Source organism: Lithobates pipiens, unplaced genomic scaffold, assembly GCF_037356315.1.
Source record: "Lithobates pipiens isolate NorthernLeopardFrog02 unplaced genomic scaffold, aLitPip1_a1.2 Scaffold_30, whole genome shotgun sequence".
Taxonomy (NCBI): domain Eukaryota; kingdom Metazoa; phylum Chordata; class Amphibia; order Anura; family Ranidae; genus Lithobates; species Lithobates pipiens.
Genome location: NW_027507791.1, coordinates 139573758 through 139595427, shown reverse-complemented (window position 1 = coordinate 139595427; position 21670 = coordinate 139573758). Strand labels below are relative to the sequence as shown.

Genomic DNA, 21670 nt, shown 5'->3' with positions numbered 1-21670 from the left:
TTTAAGGCACGGTGTAGCCCACTTGGACAAATACTAGTAACAAAATTACTAAAGGGCCATACACACGCTCAGACTTAAACATGCAAATTAGCTGTTTTGGAGCAACATTCGACCGTGTGTACGCTCCATCGGACAAACTTTCAGTTTTCATCAGACTTTTGTTGGCTGTGCAAACGGACAAACTTTCTGGCAACAAAAGTCCGATGGAGCAAAGTCTGATCATGTGTACAGAAAACTATAGGACTTTTGTACAAAGTACAAACATGCATGCTCAGAACCAATGCAAAAGATCAGACAATACAGAAGTTGACCAAAGGTGGCGGTAAAGAGCAGAAAAACCACATGATTTGGTGAAAGTTAGCTGAAAAAGTCCTGCCATGTGTATGCAATACAAGTTCTCGGCCGACACCCTTTGTACAAAAAGCCACAGCAAAGTTTGTACAAAAGTCCGATCGTGTGTATGAGGCTTTATAATCCCCATGTAAATTAGAATATAAAAGAAGTAAACTCATGTAAAAAAAAAAAATGTCAGTTCACTTTTTAACACTGAGATTTATTAAAACATGCCTGCACTTTAAAGAGCTTATTCTTGCCCAACTTCTTTCACTTTGGATTCATAATAACCTTGCCTGTTGAATGTGGGCTCCAGCGAATTACATTTACTTCTTAGGAAATCCCAGATGTTTCAATCACAGAACACAAGTGAGATATGACAACGGGTAGTTGTGGGAGGTTGTCATGAATATGTTGGCAATGATTTGCACTGCCACATTTAAAGCCAAATTATTAACACCTGGTGAAAATACCTATGTAAAATAAGTTATGTAAAAGTACTATATTTGTTTTAACTTCATCCAAAGAAATGTACTGTCCTGCCCTGATGTAGCTGAATAGCCTTGCTTTATAAAATGTCCCTGGATGGTTCATTTTAGGTTTAGAGCCATATTCCGCAGACTGCTGGATGCCTCTACAAGTACTGTTGCTCAAACAATACACACAAATAATTTAAAATATTCCGAGCAAACTATAAAAGTACTTAAAAATTTGCCCTATATAGTTCTAAGCAGTGTGGTGCAGTTCAGCTTCAAAACTACTTAATCTTCAGAGTTAATAGAGGCACTTTCAGTAATTCAAAAAGTGGCACTCCTATATTATATAGATTCATTACACACAGTAATACACTGCAAGCATCTCTTAATTTTGATTATGGCTTACAGCTAGTGAAAATCCAATATTCAAGATCTCAGAAAATTTGATTATTACACAAGACCATTTAATAAATGGATTTTTAATACAGAAATGTTGGCTAACTGAAAAGCCTGTCCATGTACAGTATAGTATGCACTCAATTGGTCAGGGCTCCTTCTGCATGATTTACTGCATCAATGCAACGTAGCATAGAGGCGATCAACCTGTGGCACTGCTGAGGTGTTATGGAAACCCAGATTGCTTTGATAGCAGCCTTCAGCTTGTCTGCATTGTTGGGTCTGGTGTCCTCTTCCTCTTTGCAATACCCCACAGATTCTCTATAGGGTTTAGATCAGGCGAGTTTGCTGGCCAATCATACACCGATACCAGGATCATTAAACCAGGTATTTTTGGCAGTGTGGGCAGTTGCCAAGTCCTGCTGGAAAATGAAATCAACATCTCCATAAAGTTGGTCAGCAGAGGGAAGCATGAAGTTCAAGAATTTCCTGATAGAGGGCTGCGCTGACTTTAAACCAATAGCAGCATACGACAAGGCTCCACAAATCATTACCGACAGTGGGAAATTCACACTGGACCTCTCGCAACTTGGATTCTGTGCCTCTCCACTCTTCCTCCAGACTCTTAGACCTTGATTTCCAAATGAAATTGCAAAATTGATTTCATGCGAAATAAGGACTTTGGACCACCAAGCAACAGTTGTGTCTTTTTTCCTTAGCCCAGGTAAGACTCTGACGTGGTCTGATTCAGGACTGGCTCGACACAAGGAATGTGACAGTTGTAGACCATGTCCTGGATAAGTCTGTGTGGTGGCTCTAGAAGAACTGACACCAGTCATAGGCTACTCCTTGCGAATCTACACCAAAATTCTTGAATGGCCTTTGCATCACAATCCAAGGCTGTGGTTATCCCTGTTGATTGTGCACCTTTTTCTACCACAGTTTTTCCTTCCATTCAACTTTACATTAATATGCTTGGATACAACCCTGTGTGAACAGCCAGCTTCTTTAGCAATTACCTTTTGTGACTTACCCGCCTTGTGGAGGGGGTCAATGATGGTCTTCTGGACAACTGTCAAGTCAGCAGTCTTCCCCATGATTGTGTACCGAACCAGACCCACAGCCCATTTAAAAAAGGCACAGGAAACTTATTAGGCGTTTTGAGTTAATTATCTGATTAGAGTGCGACATCATGAGTCTACAATATTGAACTTTGACAATATTCAACATTTTCTGAGATACAGCATTTTGGGTTTTCACTAGCTGTAAGCCATAATCATCAAAATTGAAAGAAATGCTTGAAATATATCGCTCTGTGTGTAATGAATCTATAGAACACACGAGTTTCACTTTCGGAATTTAATTACTGAAATATATATGAACTTTGAGGATATTTGCACATGTACTTGTATTGCTACAGAATCTTGTCAGCCTGCTAGCCTTTGAATATACAACTAGCAGGTGTGAAGGGCTCATTCATGCAGGTACAGAGAGCCATATGCCATGAAAAACTAGTGTATGTCTGTGCCTAGAAATTAAAAGCTTTTGAATAAAGTTGCCTTTACAAAATGAATGCCAGGCTGTAAGCCGGTAACCACACATCCAAGCATTTACTTGTATACAGGGATGGAGGATGAGGAGGATGATGAGGAGGAGGATCAGCAGAGCTTGCCCCCAGACCTAGAGAAAGTGCTCTCTCAAGTGCACAGTATATTTGCCTTTAGTAAATCAACCCCCTATAATTACACTTTCAGATCCGTGTGGTGAGGATCTTGAATATAGGATGCCTTTCTGGCCACATGTTATCCAGATTGAAGAGGATACTGTGGTGGCTCTGAGGATGGAATGTGTCAATAAGCTAATATCTTTTAGCTTTCTTGTGAGTGCATAGTGGTGTAGTATTTGCACAAGTGGATGCACCACGTTCCTTGTTGTTGCACTGGAAAGCAGCTATTGGAAACAGTGGATGTTATTCTGGACATTTATTGAACCAATGATAGATTTTACAGCATAAGGCACTTTCTGGTCACTCAAGAAGCACTCTATATGTTTACAGTATATGTTTTACTTGCATTAATGTTCAGATGCATTTTGTGGATATATACACTTTTTTGGGGGGTTTTTTTTATGTACTTCATATGAATTTTCCCTATACATTTCAAGTGTGCAGATTATGCATTTTATGCAGATATTTTTACGAATTCTCTTTATGCACTGTTTTTTCATTTACTCATTATTGGTCTTGTCACTTTCTTTTGCTAGATGCTCTAGTCTGAGGACTCACTGCTTCCCCGCCCTTTTTTTGCACTTTTACAGGCACTGGGCTTTTTTTCTGGCAAAAAGCCGCTGCTAGGAGTAAGGACTTTGAGGAGATTGGGAAAAACGTCCTCTGTCCATGAGTCCTAAAGGTTGCTGGAGTCAGGACAAAAAAAAAAAAAAAAAAAAAAAGTTTTTTTTTTTTGTTTTGTTTTTACAGTGTGTAGCAATCTGCATCCATGTGAATGGGTCCTAACCAGTTAGAAACCAATTAAAAATAACGCTAGAGTTTTTGCGATTACTAAGGAGAGTATATTTGAGAATGAACTACTTCACAATACATGCAGCTAGGAGGAGAGGTCAGAAATGGATTGTGTTGAAGCTCCATTACCGCTGCTTAAAGTGATACTAAAGCCTAATTTTTATTTTTTTTTAATAAAAGGAAGGGAGGTTATAATTGGCAATTGTACAGAGTTGTTGCTTACCTGCTCTTCTGGAGTCCCTTGCCACTTCTCCTTCCTGTAGCTGCCCACAACATAGAAAGTCATGTGCTATGGGGGCACCTGTGCAGCCATGCTCCCGAGCCAGGCTGTGAGTGAATAGATGCACCCACCCTCACAGGATTTGAAATGAAGTGAAGGTAAAACACTTGCAATTAGGACAATGCTAAATCGCTGACAGGACTCAAGTAGGTGTTTAGGGTGGGGTGGGATGGGTAGTGGAGAGAGTTTTTACCTTAATGCAGGGAATGCATTAAAAGGTAAAATAAAATAAAAAAAACACCTATTATGCATTAAAAACATTCTAAGAATATATATATATATATATATATATATATATATATATATATATATATATATATATATATATATATATATATATATATATATATATATATATATATTTAATTACATGCCCATAGCCCAAGTACAGATGCATCTAAGGTGATAACAGACATACAACGGTTGCATCAGTGGTGCATAATTTTGGGAGTACCCCATGAATTTACCTCCATAACAACAGCAGAGTCCCCTTCTAACAAGTTCCATTTGTAGCTGGCAATTCCTTCTCTGTCCCAGCTGTCAATGCCACTCAGAACCACGTTTTGCGACGGTTGCGTTTTTACATCTTTGCTTACTCTGGCTATAGGTGGGTCGTCTCCTAGAAGGAAAAACAGATTTATAACATTTGTATATAATTTTTTTAGAATGGTTGATAAATCAGTGTGGAACGAAGTAGAATATAATAGAGAAGACATGCCAAACAGTTGATCTGCGGCCCTCTTGTAGCCCTTTTATTTCCCTATACAGCTCTTTACAAAGTTTTAACGGAGAGGCTGCAGAGGATTCCTGAGGTCTAATGCTGTACCCACTTAATTTTTAAGAGCTGAATGCTTCATATAATCTTGATTTTTTTTTCAGGGATAAAAACACTGCAATGTACAGTTATGACTGTAATGTTGGATTACAAAAGGTGTTGAGAAAAAGGGAAGGCATGTCAGGGCTGCGTTAGTTTGTTGTGCCACATCCAAAAACAATATATACTAGAAGAATCCCCTGGGGGTGGATTTTTAAAGGCACACACAACAATGTTTATAGAATAGTACAAAAAAAAAAATTTTATTTCATAAAACACACAAAAGAAATATAGTATACCGTATACATCTAAAATACATATACAACCGGTATTTATACAGTTATACAGCACTTGATTATGCCATATAGTCATGTAGAGAAAAATCACCCTATCCTTTTCGCTTTTCCCCTTAGGAGCATTTTTGGGTGGAGCATTTTAGAGCTTCAGTCCATTCGGACTCTTTCTGGTCCATATAACCTTTTTTGGTTTACACCATCTGCCTCCATGCAGACAGGTCTTGGGATGTACCTTGAACACTTGCGGAGCCATTCTTACATGTGTGGTCATCTGTAATTACTTGGGTTTTTATTAAAAAATATCTTTGGGACAATATCACCTTCCTTACTAGTATTGTAATTATTTGTAAAGTTCTTGTTTCTGGTAACCATTCACTGTATTTATGCCTGTATTCCTGCCTGGCTAATAATATTTTAATTCTTACACTGTGCCCCCTGTTACTCATTAGATTCCATGTAAATGCGGTATTTACACTCCTGAAGGACATGCTTTGTTAAAGCTCCGAAACGCATAGGGTGATTCTCTACATGCACTATATGGCATAATCAAGTGCTGTATAACAGTATAAATACCTGTTGTATATGTATACCCTTAGATATGCATTTTAGATGTATACTGTATCTTTTTTGTGTGTTTTAGGAAATAAAATAATTTTTTGTACTATTCTATAAACATTGTTGTACGCGCCTTAAAAATCCACCCCCGGGGATTCTTCTTCTAAATTACAAAGGTGTTTTCATTTTTTTAAATTAACGTAGGAATTACTGTGGGGTTTTTTTTTTTCCCCAGTAAATAGACAAAAAAATTCAAAAGATTTCCATACATGCAAAGGTAGGTCTGCATCCTTAAAGCTGAACGTCAGGCAAATCGTTAAAAGCACAGCTGGAATGCATGCTGTATAGGTAAACAGTCTTCCTTTACAAAAACTGAGGGTACTTTTAAAGTGTACAGATCCTTACCTGTGCAGTTAGGCTTATTTTCACAAGCCTCCACCCAGTCTTAGGCTGGACATTGTTAGAATTTTAGCTGGCTCAGCAGGAACAGGCCAAGATTCAAACCGGTAATGGGCAGGCTGAATGTACCAAGTTAGGTACCAAGGGAAGGAGTATTTCTGCCCTTACAATTAAGGGGTTGTAAAGTCAGGTTCTTTTTAGCCTAATGCATCTGTGTGCAACAGCCCCCCTAAAAGCTTACTAGAGCCCCATCTCTGTGCAGCAATGTCCTGATGCTGTTTCTTTAAATGCAACTCTATGGTTCATCTCTGTTGTACTTTTTCCTGTGTGTTGTTTCCTGTTCTTGCAGTAAACAAGGCTTCTGTACAGTAATGGCTGTCTCTTTACATACATCATTTCAAACACAAGTGGTATTGCCATACTCAGTAGTAGTAGTAGAATGTGTTTTGGGGTGCAATTTGTGCTATGCATAAGCTGTGCGTGGGAAATAACCTGCTAATATAACAATTTTGTGAGAAAATTAATATCATCATCATCATCATGATATGAATTGTGGTGAAAACCTCACCATGCCTCTTACTAAATACCTTGGGATGTCTACTTTCAAAAAAAGGGGTCATTTGAGGGTTATTCCTACTTTCCTGGCTTGTTAGGGTCTTAAGAAATGATAGGCCATCAGTACATCAGGTGTGATACATTTTCAGAGATTGGCACCATAGCTTGTGGACTCTATAACTTTCACAAAGACCAAATAATATACACCAATTTGACACACTGACTTTCACATTGGGGCGGTTTTTAGGCAAAGCACCGCTGCGCTTTCCGGGCAGTTTTAATCCTTTTTCAACCACTAGCGGGGGTTAAAAATCACCCTGCTAGCGGCCGCAGACTGCCGCTAAAACAACGGTAAATCGCCACTAAAAATAGCGGTGCTTAACCGCCGACGGCCGCACCGCCCCAGTGTGAAAAGGGGCCCAACTTTCACAAAGACCAAATATACACCAATTTGGGTTATTTTTTACCAAAGAATATGTAGCAGTATTCATTTTGGACAAAATTTATGAAGAAAATCTACTAATTTGCTAAATTTTATAACAAAGAAAATGCATTATTATTTTTTTTAAACAGAATTTCTGGTCTTGTTATAGTGCAAAAAAATAAAATAAAAATAAATAACTGAGTAATTGTCATTCAAAATGTGAGAGCAACAAAAGATGAAAATTGGTCTGGTTAGGAAGAGGGTTTAAATGCCCAGTGGTCAAGTGGTTAAGGTTATAGGCAAAACATTGTTATTGGACGACATAGTCTACTTTCTTTTAAAAGGCAAACTTTTAACATGTAAATCAGTGAAATGCCAATGCCATGCAGAAATGCCTTACTGCACACTAAAGCGGTTATAGACCCGGAAATTAAAAAAATAATTTATATATATTATATATATATATATATATATATATATATATATATATATATATATATATATATATATATATATATATATATATATATACATATATATACATACACACACACATACATTTTATTTTCTATAGTGTATACTAGGCTCAATCCACAACACCTAGTAAGATTCCCATCGTTACCATAAATTAGTCACTTCTGACAGTCTAAACCAAGGGTGGCCAACCAGTGGCCCGCGGAGCCCTTGGATGTGGCCTGCGACCTCCTGCTCTGGAATGGCGGGTTAGCAAGCCCAGATCGCAGGTTGCTGACCCATCATACCACAGCATCGGTGTTGTGAATAAAGCTGGTGGTAGAGGAAGAAAACTGCTACAAAGCAGAGCCCAGAAGCCGATTCTTCATGTACAGCGCCGGCTTTTGCCACAGGCAGAGTCTATGGCAAAGTTCAGTTAACCCACAGCACTACCCTGCACCGGTGTGGGTAATCATTAGTGTGAAAGCAGTTTAGGTCCTGTTCACACAATCGGCCCTACCCAATCGGACCTTAAATTCACCTCTATAGAGTGGCAGATGTAAACAGACATTTGTCCGTTTACTCCCTCCAATCCAGGTCCTAAAAATCTTCCATCTGGGTGGATCAGATCAGAGGGCCTATAGAGTAGCCGCGACCTGTCATCCGCCTGCTCCGCTCATTGTAGCCTGCGACTGGTTACCAAGTTGCTTAAGTGGCCCTCGCTCTTAAAAAGGCTGGTCACCCCTGGTCTAAACCAACACCAAGAAATCCCAGGAGAAGCCCCCCCCCCCATCCAATCCTACAGCGCGCACACACACACACACACACACACACACACACACAGTGACCAACAGCCTCAGCTGTGCAGATTTCCCTATAAGGCTGTATAGAGGAAGGTTGGTTCATCCCTGTGTATCAGCAGGGACTCACTACTTCAGTGGGTAAAATAGCTTATAACCACTTCAAGCAGCTTCGGCAACTGGATTCCATATACATTTTAAGCTTACATGAGTTCATAAAACACCTCCTGTCTCCATTGCCTGTACCTACACCATATGTATTGCTCAATCGTGTCACTATTATACATTCCAGAGCTTCAGCCTAGAACAATTCTTTTCTGGAATTATTCTCAAGAAATCCATCTGCATTGCAAAAATCAGCAGTTGAAATCAACTCAACTCAAGTGCTAACATGAGCACAACCATCTGCAAAGGACAAGAATGCAAACCAACTGGTTCTGAAACCTGATTGTTTAAAATCGTTCTCACGTGTTTAATATTGTCAAACAGGAAGAATAAAAAAATGTAATAAAAAAATGTCATTGATGATCTCACAGAATATACGATTTGAAATACCGCTGAAAGATCTGTTCAAAAATGCAACATGGGCAGTTTAACAGCAATTGTATGTCAGGGAGAATTCACACTACAGGTGTAGTACTTTAAGGGCAAATTAATGCTATGTAAAATGGAATCTAGAGCACCAAGGCTCTAACACAGTAAACAATGCAAACATATAAGTGTAGCAATCTCCTAGAGTAGAGTAGGTTGTTATTTAAATTTACTTAGCTCTTCTGTATTCAGCAGAGCAGAGGTTGATTATTCAGGCCTGCTCAGTGAATCACAGGCTGCTGCTCTGACTGCTTCCACCTGTATTCTAGAATTATAATGGGAGCAAGAACAGCGTAAGCAGCCTATTACTCCAGCCAATCCCTGGGGTGGCGTTGCTACTAAGGGGGGGGGGGGGGGCACGCACGCTCCAAAATAGTCTGGGGCCTGAGAAAGAGCAGAGTCTAGTCCTACTGGAAGAGACCCTTGTGCATGTCCTCTTAAGTGAACATTCAAGCCAGTGGAAGGGTGAATAAAATTCTGTGTGCCTAGCTGTGTGTGTTTAACTAGGGGGAAGGTAAAGAGCTCACCAGCAGCTCTTTTGGGGTGTTCTACATAAGAAATGAGTGGTATTACTTGGTTTACAGGGGGGAGAATGGTCAGGTAATATTTGGGCATGGACCCAAAGGGAAATAAAGGAACAGATGCAAGCTATGCTAAACATCTCAAAACGTTCTACATGGGTCTGGTGTATTTTTGACAGTAAGGCCCATTTTCCAAGGGAATCACTGAAGTAGATTTTGAAATGTACCTACCATTTTGGATGTGTTGACTGCTAGTTTCCCCATTTAGAGCAATTGTAAATGATCACCTTGTAAAAACAACCCATTCAGTTTAAAATAGAAAAGCAAAATATTTATAGATACATTTTTTTTTTTTAAATACCCTTCCCCCCCTTTTAATAAAGCAATACAATATCTGCTGTTCTCAGATGCATAAGAGCTGGTGGAAGAGAATCAGCAGCTCACTGAGCTTCCCAGGGAAAGGCTGTGCAGGGATGGGGTGTCAGGACAAGTCTGATCATTGGAGGGGAGCAGGCAGAGTTCCCAGCATAGCTAGAGAACTGACCACGATGTGTTCTCCTGCTTAGTCTAGTCAGATTGCATTAGGAAAGCAGAGGGACTGGCAAGAACATCAGGTATTTCACACAAAAAAGGGAGCAATACAAAGAACAGGATACTTTTACACAGGAGTGCATGATACAGCAGGCATATATCAGGAATATGAAATGTGGGGTAACAAACACTTTAAAAAGCATGGCAATGTCATGTTGCACGATTTTTCCAAGTACAAGTTACCGTATTTATCGGCGTATAGCACACACGGGCATAACAACATTTATTTTAAGAGGGAAGTTTCAGGAAAAATAAAAATAAAAAAAAAATAAAAAAATTGTAAATAAGGACCTTTGAAGCAAAAGTTTGCAGCCTCGCCATTGCCATCAGTGCAGCAGACTCGCCATTGCCATGAGTGCAGTCAGATTGATGCACATCTGCAGCCTAGAGGGGACAGGGATGGGGGGGGCGGAATGAGCGCTGACAGATTACATACAGTGAGAATCTCCTATGATAGACACAACAGTGGTCCAATGGTGGCCCAGTAGACTTCCTATTACAGAAGGCGCCAAGTAAACAGGAGATTCTGACTTTATGTAATCTGACGGCCCTCATCCCACTCCCCTCCCTGTCCCCTCCAAGGCAGCTAAAATTGAAGTATTGGCACATGCTATTTGCACCCGATTTTCAAGGTGAAAAAGTGTTATACGTCAATACAGTATTTGCCTGGGGTTACTAACTGCTTTGCTCACTAATCAAGAAAATCTGTCATTAGGTTTATTTAGGAATCTTATTATTCCGGCAGGTTTACCTAATAAGTAAACACTACGTGGTTTATAGATCCTAGATTTCTGAGCAGGTCCTAGATGACAGGTTAGGAAAAAAAAAATAAAAAAAAATAAATAAAAAAAAAGTCTGACAGTCGAATGCCAAATCATTTTGAGGCAAAGATTCCTACTGGCCTATCAAGATAGGCTGATTCGCTGGCCAATAGAAATAAGCAGATGGCAGGAAGGGGTGATCAAACTTAAGCACCATCAAGAAGTGCCAAACCCTTGCCTGTCAGAACAGCCTTCAGGTCCAAGGAACGAGTCTAATAAATACTTCCTAAAACATATCCTCTAGGCCTAACTAGCATTAGGCCTTTACTATAAGGGACTGATGGCACCCAAAGATCATTTTTTTCCATAAGCCAACCACAGAACACAGTGGTAACTTCCTGCTCCCAGTCTGCTAAATGGACAGTGAAAGAACACTACTCACTCTGCTCATTCCTCTTATCAGTTTGTGATCATATTTGAACGAAACACCTGACTTAAAGTCAAAATCGGGTATTAATAATTCAGCATTTAAAAAAAAAATAAAAATAAAGTTTAACCACGGACAATTTTGACACATTTTTGGGACCATTAGCATTAATACAGTGATCAGAGCGATTAAAAATGCATTGATTACTGTAAAAATGTCACTGGAAGTGAAGGGGTTAACACTAGGGGGCAGTGTATGTGTTAAGTGTGACATAATGTGTGTTTTATTTACTGTAGGAGGCGTGGCTTGGCGTGTGACATCACTGATCGTCTGTTCCCTGTTGTAGGGAACAACTATCAGTGACAGGCTCACTAGGAAGCACAGGGGAGGGGTTTGTTTACACTTATCTCTCCCCGTTCTTCAGCTCTGTGACCCAATCGTGGGACACCAGCAACGATCGAGTCCCGCGGCTACGGAGCTCAGGACCCGGTCGCGAGTGTGCCACCAGTGGTGCGTGCGACCCGCGGCTGGGCTCTTAAAGGGCAACGTACCTGTACGTGCTTGTGCCCAGCCTTGCCATTCTGCCGAGGTATATCGGCGTAAGGCGGTCCTTCAGTGGACAATGAATAAATTGCTGTGTATTTTTTCTGTAAATTTCTATTTCAGTGATTAGAAGTACAAATTCACAGAACAAAAAGGGAATAAAGTAGAAATAATGAAAAAAGAATCAGGCATCAGGTGGAGAATTGAGATAGGAAGGAGGTGGAAAGGAAAGCCCTGGGATAAGATGACCCAGATATTTGGTATGTATGCAAAGGGTAAGGATTGAGCATAATTATGATTGTACAGTTAATTTATTTCAGTAGACCAGAAGAAGTAACCAGACTTCTTTTTCCCCCCCCCCAACCATGTCATTGAGACTTTATTAGGTATCAAGTAATTAAATGAGTGAGCATCCTGAACAATACCAGGCCACAAGCCCTTAACATGGGTGGGGGGCGACTTATCAGAATCTGGAAGCCCTCAGAAAAAGTCCCACAAAAGTAGATCCAAAACGTCAATCATGTTCGGTGGGCTTTTTCCTTTTCCCGTGCAGGTCAACGTTTATCATGATTGACATTTGATCTACTTCTGGGATTGATTTTTTTTTTTTTTTTGTATATAAAACTTGTCAAAAGCGGTCTTTTTTCCCCCTTTAACATATGCATTTGAAAAAAAAAAAAAAAAAAAAAAAAAGTGTGCATGTCTACTACCCATTACCTTCTAGACAAGCTGAAAGACTTTGGATGAGAATCTTATTTTAGGGCAGATCCACAAATGTATTTAAGCATCTCCACATCTCTGCACCATCTGAAGCATAGGTTCGATATTTCAGGCTATACTTTGCCAAGTGGTAGGGAACCATATACCACTTTAAAGTGGTTGTAAACCCTTACAAACCACTTTGATCTACAGGTAAGCCTAGATTAAGGCTTACCTGTAGGTCCAAGAAATATCTCCTAAACCAATACGGTTTAGGAGCTATTTACCTGAAGACAGCCACCGCTGTCTACGGCGCATGCGCCATAGACAGCGGCGCACTGGGTAAGCTGCAGAATGCGGCGATATGCGAGTGCTGGGTCCCGTGCGCATAAGCGGGAGTGACGTCATCGCTGCTCCGGAGCAGCGAGACCTACGGAGACCCACCAAGAAGATGGACGCTCGGAACTACAGGGGACAGCGGTGACTTCGCTGGCTCCTGTGTCAGGTAAGTGACACATAATGGACTACTATGCGATGCATAGTAGTCCATTATGCTTTACCTTTGCAGGGAATCAAAGAGGAAGTTTACTTCCTCTTTAAGGCCTCATGCACACTGGATGTTAAAATAAAGTTATAAAAACGCCAGTAGCTTTGCAGTCAGTTTTTCAACATTTTTGCAATAGCGTTTATTAGCTTTTTTTTTCAATGGATCAAAAACTTTAAATGCTGATAAATGCTCAAATGCAGCGTTTTTGAATGTTAGAGCATTTTTACAGCTGAAAAACCTCCTCTCAGAAGCCACTAGTTTTGTTTTGTTTTTTTAAAACCAAAAAACGCCCCAACAAAAAAATGCTGATTACAGCATATTGGTGCATGGGCACATAGGATAACATGATGGGGAGTTTGATTGTAAAGAAATGTCTGAAGCCAAAAAAACAGCTGCTGTAAAAACATCCAGCATGCATGAGGCCTAATAGTCATTTAATTGGCTTCTACAAAAGCAGAGTTTATTTACCCTGGGCTGATGTGTCCCAGATTTGCGCTAGTCTAGTTGGAGTGCAGAGCTTATATCATCTTTCCAATTTATGGCATATTCAGGAGGGTGGAGGGAGCCGGTGTTCTGACCAAAAGTGTCCGCCTATCGAATAGTGTCCGGGCCGTACTGCGCAGGTGGAGCACTTGCGCACTACGGAGGACAAAGAGACTCCAAAGAACGGCACCTGTGCACTGAGTTCAGGTTGAAGCCCCACCATCCAAGTGGACATACGGTTGCTCATAGTAATAGGGCCTCTCATGGGGCTCACGTCGCTCGCCACACTTCGGGCACGGCCTCGCTCAGCTATTTTGTATTCAAACTCCATGTCCACTTGGATGGTGTGGCTTGAACCTGGACTCAGTGCACAGGTGCCGTTTATATTTGGAGATGTTCGGCAAGCGCAGTACAGGGCGGACACTATGATGGGGGACACTATCTGATAGGACACCGGCATTGGGAAAGCGGTATATACCAGCAAAAGTTATGGCTCTACCCAATGGATTGTTAGGGCAAATATGCTGAAAAAGGGTTACGGATTTGGGCACGTCATGATGTTTAAGGGTGCATTATGGGGGTAGATTTGAGAGAAGTATTCTGTTGTTATTAAATGTTAAAGCGGTTGTATACCCGCTAATTTTTTTTTATTTTTATTTTTTAACCACCTGCAAAAGAAAAAGGTACTAGCTCATTATGAAATACCTTAGAACGAGGCCCTGACATCTGGCCCGTTTCTTCCGGGTATCGCGGCACTGTGAGTGGCCGGAGCCACGATATCGTCACTCCCGCGCGCGGGAGATTTCATCCCGGCAGTCGAGAATCCCCCTTTGTGCGCATGCCGAGGGGAATATCTCCTAAACCGTACAGGTTTAGGAGATTTTTTTTTTTACCTACAGGTAAGCCTTATTATAGGCTTTCCTGTAGGTAAAAGTAAAAAAAAAAAAAAAAAATTGACTATACAACCACTTTAACTATGTCTTTTGGTCTGGTGTAGATGTAGAGGTGGCCTGAATACATCATAGTCTGACCAAGGGATAGTTTATATATCACAAGATCTAACTTGAGGTAAGAGACCCTCGAATTAGTATATGGAATCTTCTGAACCAGGTGTTGTGGGGTGGGAATAGTGAGTGAGTAAAATCATGTCCATAGGGATGACGGTCCCTCCAGCTGTCCAAAAGGCAGCATTGTTTTAATAGGTTGGTGAAAGGACTACAGGAAGTTGGTAGTGTTGGTGGCTGGGTGGCTGACACAGGAGCATATCCAGCGCTGGGGAAATTTGGTATTAGAGTCTCCATATAGTAAAAGGGACACCCTCAAGTGAATATGAAGGAGATCAAGCAAATTGTGTATGTATGCGTTACTCTATATCTGCCGCTAGTTCAAATTAAAAGCCAGCAGCTACACAGCTTAATGCCAGGAACCCTACTGCGCATGCACGAAGCGCCACTCCTCTCTCCTACTGGCCCAGCGACAGGGAGGAGGAGGGGGGGAGCCCCGCGGGGATGGCACAGGCCGCAGCCCAGACTCACGGGAACAGGATACCTGTCAAAGACCTCTCCCTCTCCAATTGTGGCACTTTTGGATGGAACTCCGCTTTAAAAAGATAACAGGATCTGTTTTTTTTTTTTTTTTTTTTTTTTTTTTAGGGTAACAAACAAACACTTTAATCTATTAGTTAGAACAATTGAAAACAAAAAACACTAAGTAGTTATGCTTTTACATCAGCGGAGGTTGACTAAGGCAGCTAAAAAGCCATTAGACTTTAGACAGGCAAGCATTATCAAACCAACACAAATACTAAAGTATTCAGAGCGCTCCATAAACATGTTATAGGTCTCTGAAGAGGGTACACGTAACTAGGCTGTAAGGGTTAACATCTTTCCTGCCATTTCCAGCTTTGCGTCCTTCCAGTCAACCAATAAAAAGGGGCTGCCTCCAAGCCCCTGGGTTGTTCCCCGGGTAATTTCTGCCAAGATTTAGCTGAACAGTCTGTGCGAGTGGTCACCCTGTTTGGTGAGTGGTAGGAGCCCAATCAGGGTTCCTGGACATACTCCTTTTGTGGATTATTGCCAATCATAGATTTTAAAAGGAACTTGCATGAATATACTTTTGCCTTAAAATGGATTGCTTAAAGAACTTGCCTTCTGCATAAGGTATGCACACACTACGGCTGTTAGAGCTCTGTACAGGATTTGAACTGCTTTGGGAGAACTGTACTGGATTTAGCAACTCTCAGTAAAAGGATCTTTTTGTTTACTTTGCCTGGGCTAAAGTCTCTTAACCACTTTCCCACTGGCCCCTTAAACCTTCTTCCTAATTCAGACCAATTTTCAGGGCTCATATTTTGAATTACAATTACTCAGGTTATGCAACACTGTACCCATATGACATTTGCCTCCGCTCCCCCCCCACACACACAAAAAATAGAGCTCTTGGTGGGATTTGATCCTTAGTGAGGTTTATTTTTTTCTGCTATAAAATGAAAAAATAAAAAATTCCCCCCCCAAAAAAAACTAATTTTTCTTTGGTACATTTTTTCACAATTTAGTAATTTTGGTCAAAGTTTTTACTGCTACATATCTTTGGTAAAAATAACCCAAATCAGTGTATATTTGGTCTTTGTGAAAGTAAAAGTCTACAAGCTATGGTGCCAATTAAAAAATGATCACACCTGATGTACTGATGGCCTCTCATTTCTTGAGACCCTAACAAGCCAGGACAGTACAAGTACCCCCAAATTACACATTTTTAGAAATTAGACAGTCCAAGGTATTTAGTAAGAGGCATGGTGAGTTTTTTTTTAAGTTGCAATTTTTTTACCCACATTTCTTTGCAAAATTAAGATGTGTGCGCCCCTCCCCCCCGCCCCTCAAAAGTTATTTCTCTCACAGCAAATGCATACCACAAATTACATCCCAAAATACACTCTGATACTCCCGAGTATGGAGATGCCATACATGCAAGATTTTTTTACACAGCCTGGTCACATAGAGGTCCAACATGCAGGGAGCACCACCAGGTGGTCGAGGGGCATAAGCTACACATAATTTCTGACTACATCTTACACTTTTGAAGGTCCTGAAACACCAGGACAATGGAAACGCCCACAAAATTACCCTATTTTGGAAAATAAACACCCCAATGTATATTCTGTGAGGCATAATGAGTCTTTTGAACATGTTTTTTCCTCCCCCCCACACATTTTTGGAAAAATGTTGAAAGAAATTCAAAACGCTTTATTTATGCAAAGTTGTCCAATTATAAAAAGATATTTCTAACACATAGCATATACATAGCGAGTATGGCGATACCACATGTGAGACTATTTACACAGCCGCATACAGAGGCCCAACATGCAGGGAGCACCGTCTGCTATTTTAGGGACATACATTTCAAATCCAATTTGACTACCTTTTACACTTTGTGAGGTACCAATAAGCACTGTAGTGGCATTATTTTCGCACAGATGAGCACTGATGCAGCACAGATGAGCACTGATAAGATGAGATGGAGCATGGATTGATGGATGAGCCATGGCTGGGTATGGATGTAGCATGAGCCATGGCTGGGCACAGATCAGCACTGTGGGAACTTCAGATATAGCCCAAAGCGCTGCTGCACCCGGCTCTCCCTCACTCCTCCTGTACCGATCAGCGTGAGCACAGGGAAGGAGTCAAACTAGACATGCTCTGGTTTACGACTGATCACGCCGTCATTGGATGGCATGATCAGGGCCGCTGTCATTTGCCCTTTACACTGATCCGTGACATGCTGGGTCTGAGAGACCCGATGGTCACAGACACTCCCGGGTGTGCACCCCTTTGGGGAAGTGTGCTTCTGGGAGGACATACAGTTCCACTTGTCCCTCACTTGGGCACCCAAGCCCCGCCCACACTTTTTTTTTTACTTGGGTAAGCATGCAAGTTAAAGTAAAATGTGCCGCGCTAAACATTTAATAAATCCTACTGCGACAGAGTATAGAAATAAACACAAATTATAGTACATCATTAAGGAAGTTCCATAAATTATAATAGTTCAATGAAGAAAAATTTCCAAAAGATGAAATACCAGTGCCTAGAGCTGCACAATTAATCGTTAAAAATAAAAAAAATTGCATTTTCCCTTACCGATCTTCAAAACAGCATGTCACGATTCTTTCTAACAAGTGCAGAGAGTTCTCAGTCGGAAGGAAAAAAAAATAAAATACAGGCAACCTGCCAAGTTTTGTCGCAACAATAAGTAGAAACAAAGTATCTTTTCGTTCTTTCAAAGGAAAGAACTTGGCGTGTAAATGAGGGAGGTTTAACCATTTAAAGACCAAACCTTTTCTGACATTTTTTGCTTACATGTAAAAAGCATTTTCTGCTAGAAAATTACTTGGAACACTCAAAACATTTTTTTTTTTTTTTTTGCAGAGAATAAAATGGTGGCTGTCGCAATATTTTATGTCACAACGCATTTGCACAATGGTCTTTCAAAATGCAATTTAAAATAAAAATCGTGCAGCTCTACCACTGACATACAGACACACATGCCTGGCCATGGAAGGCACTGCCACTTCTGGTAGGCAAGGAAACAGTCTGGTTGGGTGCTTTAAGATTACTTTCTATCGGAGCCAGCCCAGTGGAAGTGTCACTCTTGCTGTGTTTTCAGGGAGAGAGTACTTAAGTACTTAAGATACGGATGTTACGCGTTTCGGGGTTCCGGTCCAGAAGTAGGTTCTGACTACGAAGTTATCCAGTGGAGGACTCTTCGGGAGAAGGTCACGGAAGGGTTGGCTTCTCAAAAAGAGTCTGGTAAAGCTGAAGGACCTAAGTGAATCCAATCTCGTGCGGCATTGCCGGACCGGCTGCAAGATACTGTTGCCACACAAAAGTGTTCTACAGGTATTCAAGTTTCCTTTTTCCTGTTCTATAACAAAGTCTGTGGCAGAGACTTGTTCCTGACTCAAGCACCCTGTTGGCTGCTAGGCCTGGTGAGAGAAGGACTATCCAATTAGGGTGAGGATCCAGCCGTGAATGGCTATTCTTTGGAATAGCCGTTTTTCACACCAAGAGTACCTGGACTTTCCAACTAAAACCTCTGATCCTATACTGAGAGACTGTTAGGGATTTTTATTTGCAAAAAATTTAGTTTAAGTGGATCTGTCAGTCTCTATAGTTCTTGGGCCATCTGCTATGGGAAACCCCTAGATGTATACGAGGTGCAAAAGGTAACGATAAGCCCAATAAAACCAGCCGCTCCTTCAGGGGTCAGGGCTACACCAGAAATATTGGACTGTAAATTATGAGTCAGAAGTGTAATGGGATATTTTCTACAATAGGATAGCCTTTCACTCCCTTTCTTCCTTTAAAATTAGTACAATCTCACAACTGATAATGGATAGTTATGCCAACAAGCCATACTTAGAAATTAATCAGCTATCTCCAGTAGTGTAAAACTGGATGGAATTTTTCTTCATTATTCATCTACACTGTCACAGTAGGATTAAACGTTTAGCATGGCAAATTAGAATTACACTTGTCATTTAGAAATTACAGCCAATTGTTTTTGCTAGCAGCTTGCTTTATTTGCCAGCGCAATAATTTTTTGTAATTTTGGATGCAAGAAAATGACCATGAAAGCGGCATGGTGGCCTCTTTATGCCTATTGCAATCCTGCCTTATTCAAAAAAGCCCTTTATTTTCCTTGGCACCAATAGTTATACTTTGCAGAGTGAAACCTCATCACATTCACAAAATACTTGCCTATTGGGCCAATTCTGACATTTCTCTCATACATGTAGAAATCTGCATCTTTTTTGCTATAAATTAATTTATAACCCCCAAATATATATTTAAGCAGAGACCCTAGAGAATAAAAAAATGGTAACCCCCCCAGTATATATATATATATTATATATATATATTTTTTTAAGTAAAATGATTCCCTGTTTTATGCTTCATATTTTACCATCTGTTCAGCTGAAACCTTCAAAATTCCATAAAATAAACCTAAAACATTTTAATATTTTTCTGCATATTTCACAAGGAACAAAGATTGCTTACATCACATGACAAATGTGGCTTGTACTCAAATTTTTCTGTAAAAAAAAAAAAAAAAAAAAAAAAAAAAGTTGTTTCTGCCCATTATTTACACAAGCTGTATGTCAAATATTTTCTCACATACAGTATTTAGTCAAACACTTTAATACCACTGTATGAACTATGGTTGCTATGATCAGTGATGAGTAACAGGAAGCCTCATACACTGTATCTCATAACAGAATGTCTGTAGATTAAGAATTTAATGAATAACCCGTTCAAGGTAAAAAAAAACTTGTGAGGAACTGGGTTTTGCCTGTTCACTGGATGTGTAGAATAAAAAAAATGGATGTTAGTTTTGATAGCATCTACAAACAAATGAAGTCATTCCTTACAAATGCTATGACAACATATTACTCACCGTCTCCCATTTAGTATTAAGTCAATGAACAAATCTGCTCAATAAAATGCCTTGTTCTGCCTTTGCATAATAAATGATGACGTATTGGTTTCTGAAAGACATTGGGGTCAATTCACTAAAGGTTACATCATGCGATATGAAGGTCGTGTGACCCATTTTTCAAAAATATTGCATGAGATAAGAGTAAATCCAAAGTAAAATATCAAATGTGAGGTAAATACCGCAAAAAAAAAAAAATAAATAAATAAAAAAAAAAAACACCCCACACACCACATGAGATAAATCATAATTTCACCCAAAAGTGAGATGTTTGCTTATTTTCTTCCTCCCCCTCTGATGCCACATTTTGCATATTTCAGGGGTAGGGAGGAACTTTTACTTGTTTGACAGGTACCCTTCCCCACTTCTGGGAGACCGCGCCCCCCCTCGGAAATGCGCCCCCCCTCCACCGCGCCAATTAGGATGCGCAGTAGGAAACTGGCTTCACTGCCAGTTTCCCATATGATTAATGGTGGTGGCAGCACCCGACAGGCAATCTGAAAAATCCGCTGGAGTGCCGACATCGTGGGCACCCTGGACAGGCAAGCGTTCATATATTAAAATTCAGCAGCTACAGTATTTGTAGCTGCTGACTTTAAATTTTTTCCCAAGGCGGAATACCACTTTAACCCTGGTTCACATGTCAAATCGCATGCCAAAAATCGGAAGCAATGCCACAGCGATTTCTGAAAGTAGTTTCTGTACTACTTTTGGCAATTTTGGGGTGCGATTTTTATTGACATCTGTCCAGAAACCCACACAGATGTCTCCGAAATCACCCCCTGAAAATCAGGACAGACACGCGAGAATGAAATCCTACGAGTTCAGCTGAACACACACACACACACACACACACACACACACACAGTTATTTATCACCTGGTGTGGCATTTTAGAAATGTACAAAACAATTAGAGGAAATCTGCACTGCACTAGCCAGCAAGTTAAAAGTATGCAATGTATCAGTGGGGGGAAAAAATAAAAATAAAATAAAAAGTTCTTCTATGAGCTCAGGAAGGAAAATAAATTGTAACATTTAATCAGGGGGAGATAGTTTTGTGAATAAAAGCACCCTTGAATGTATTCATAGTTTCAAAAAATATTGCTGTGTGCCTTCTGGTGCAGTGTTTTAGCCCAGAGGTCCCCAACCACAGCCGAGAAGAGAGAGAATGATGCCATCTCTCACTCGCATGTGCCTGCAGCTAGTTTACCCACACTGAGGAGAGGCTGACAGCAGTGCACCTGTAAGTACTCTGCAATGCTGGGGTGGGAGCAACATCCCCATCTGGTAGCAGGCAGCATGGAAAGTGACATCACCATTCGGTGGCAAACAAGTAATTGGCGCAAAAAACGCAGTAATCCAATATAAAAGTAATTTAAACAACAAAATGCTGGAAGAGCATAGAAATACAAAACAAGTCTGTTATGTATAATGTGTGGATAAAAATGAGGAAGTCCATCAATAGTGCACAATAGCAAAAGTTGACATAATATGCTCAATAGCAATGCAAGTACAGGATGGGAAAGGGAGGGGGGAAAAAAAAATTCAAAAAAAAATTCAAAAAAAATAATAAAATAAAAAAGGAGGAGAGAACGGGTATGTAGTAGGGATGCACCGAAACCGATACCGAAACCGAAAATGGCTTTTTTTTTTATATATTAAAAAAGAAAAAAATATTATATAAAATTGCCTTATAGTATTATTCATATTCAACTGAA

The 21670-nt window shown here is 40.3% G+C and overlaps 1 protein-coding gene across 2 annotated transcripts in view; it reads right to left on the bottom strand.

Annotated features, from left to right (window-relative positions):
• The window catches only part of SPINT1 (serine peptidase inhibitor, Kunitz type 1), a 101119-nt gene that overhangs the window by 58341 nt on the left and 21108 nt on the right, over nucleotides 1-21670 (bottom strand). For both annotated transcript variants that reach the window (XM_077464913.1, XM_077464912.1), the window contains exon 2: nucleotides 4471-4622. In XM_077464913.1, the coding sequence (XP_077321039.1) occupies nucleotides 4471-4622 (152 nt within the window). The remainder of the gene's footprint in view (nucleotides 1-4470; nucleotides 4623-21670) is intronic.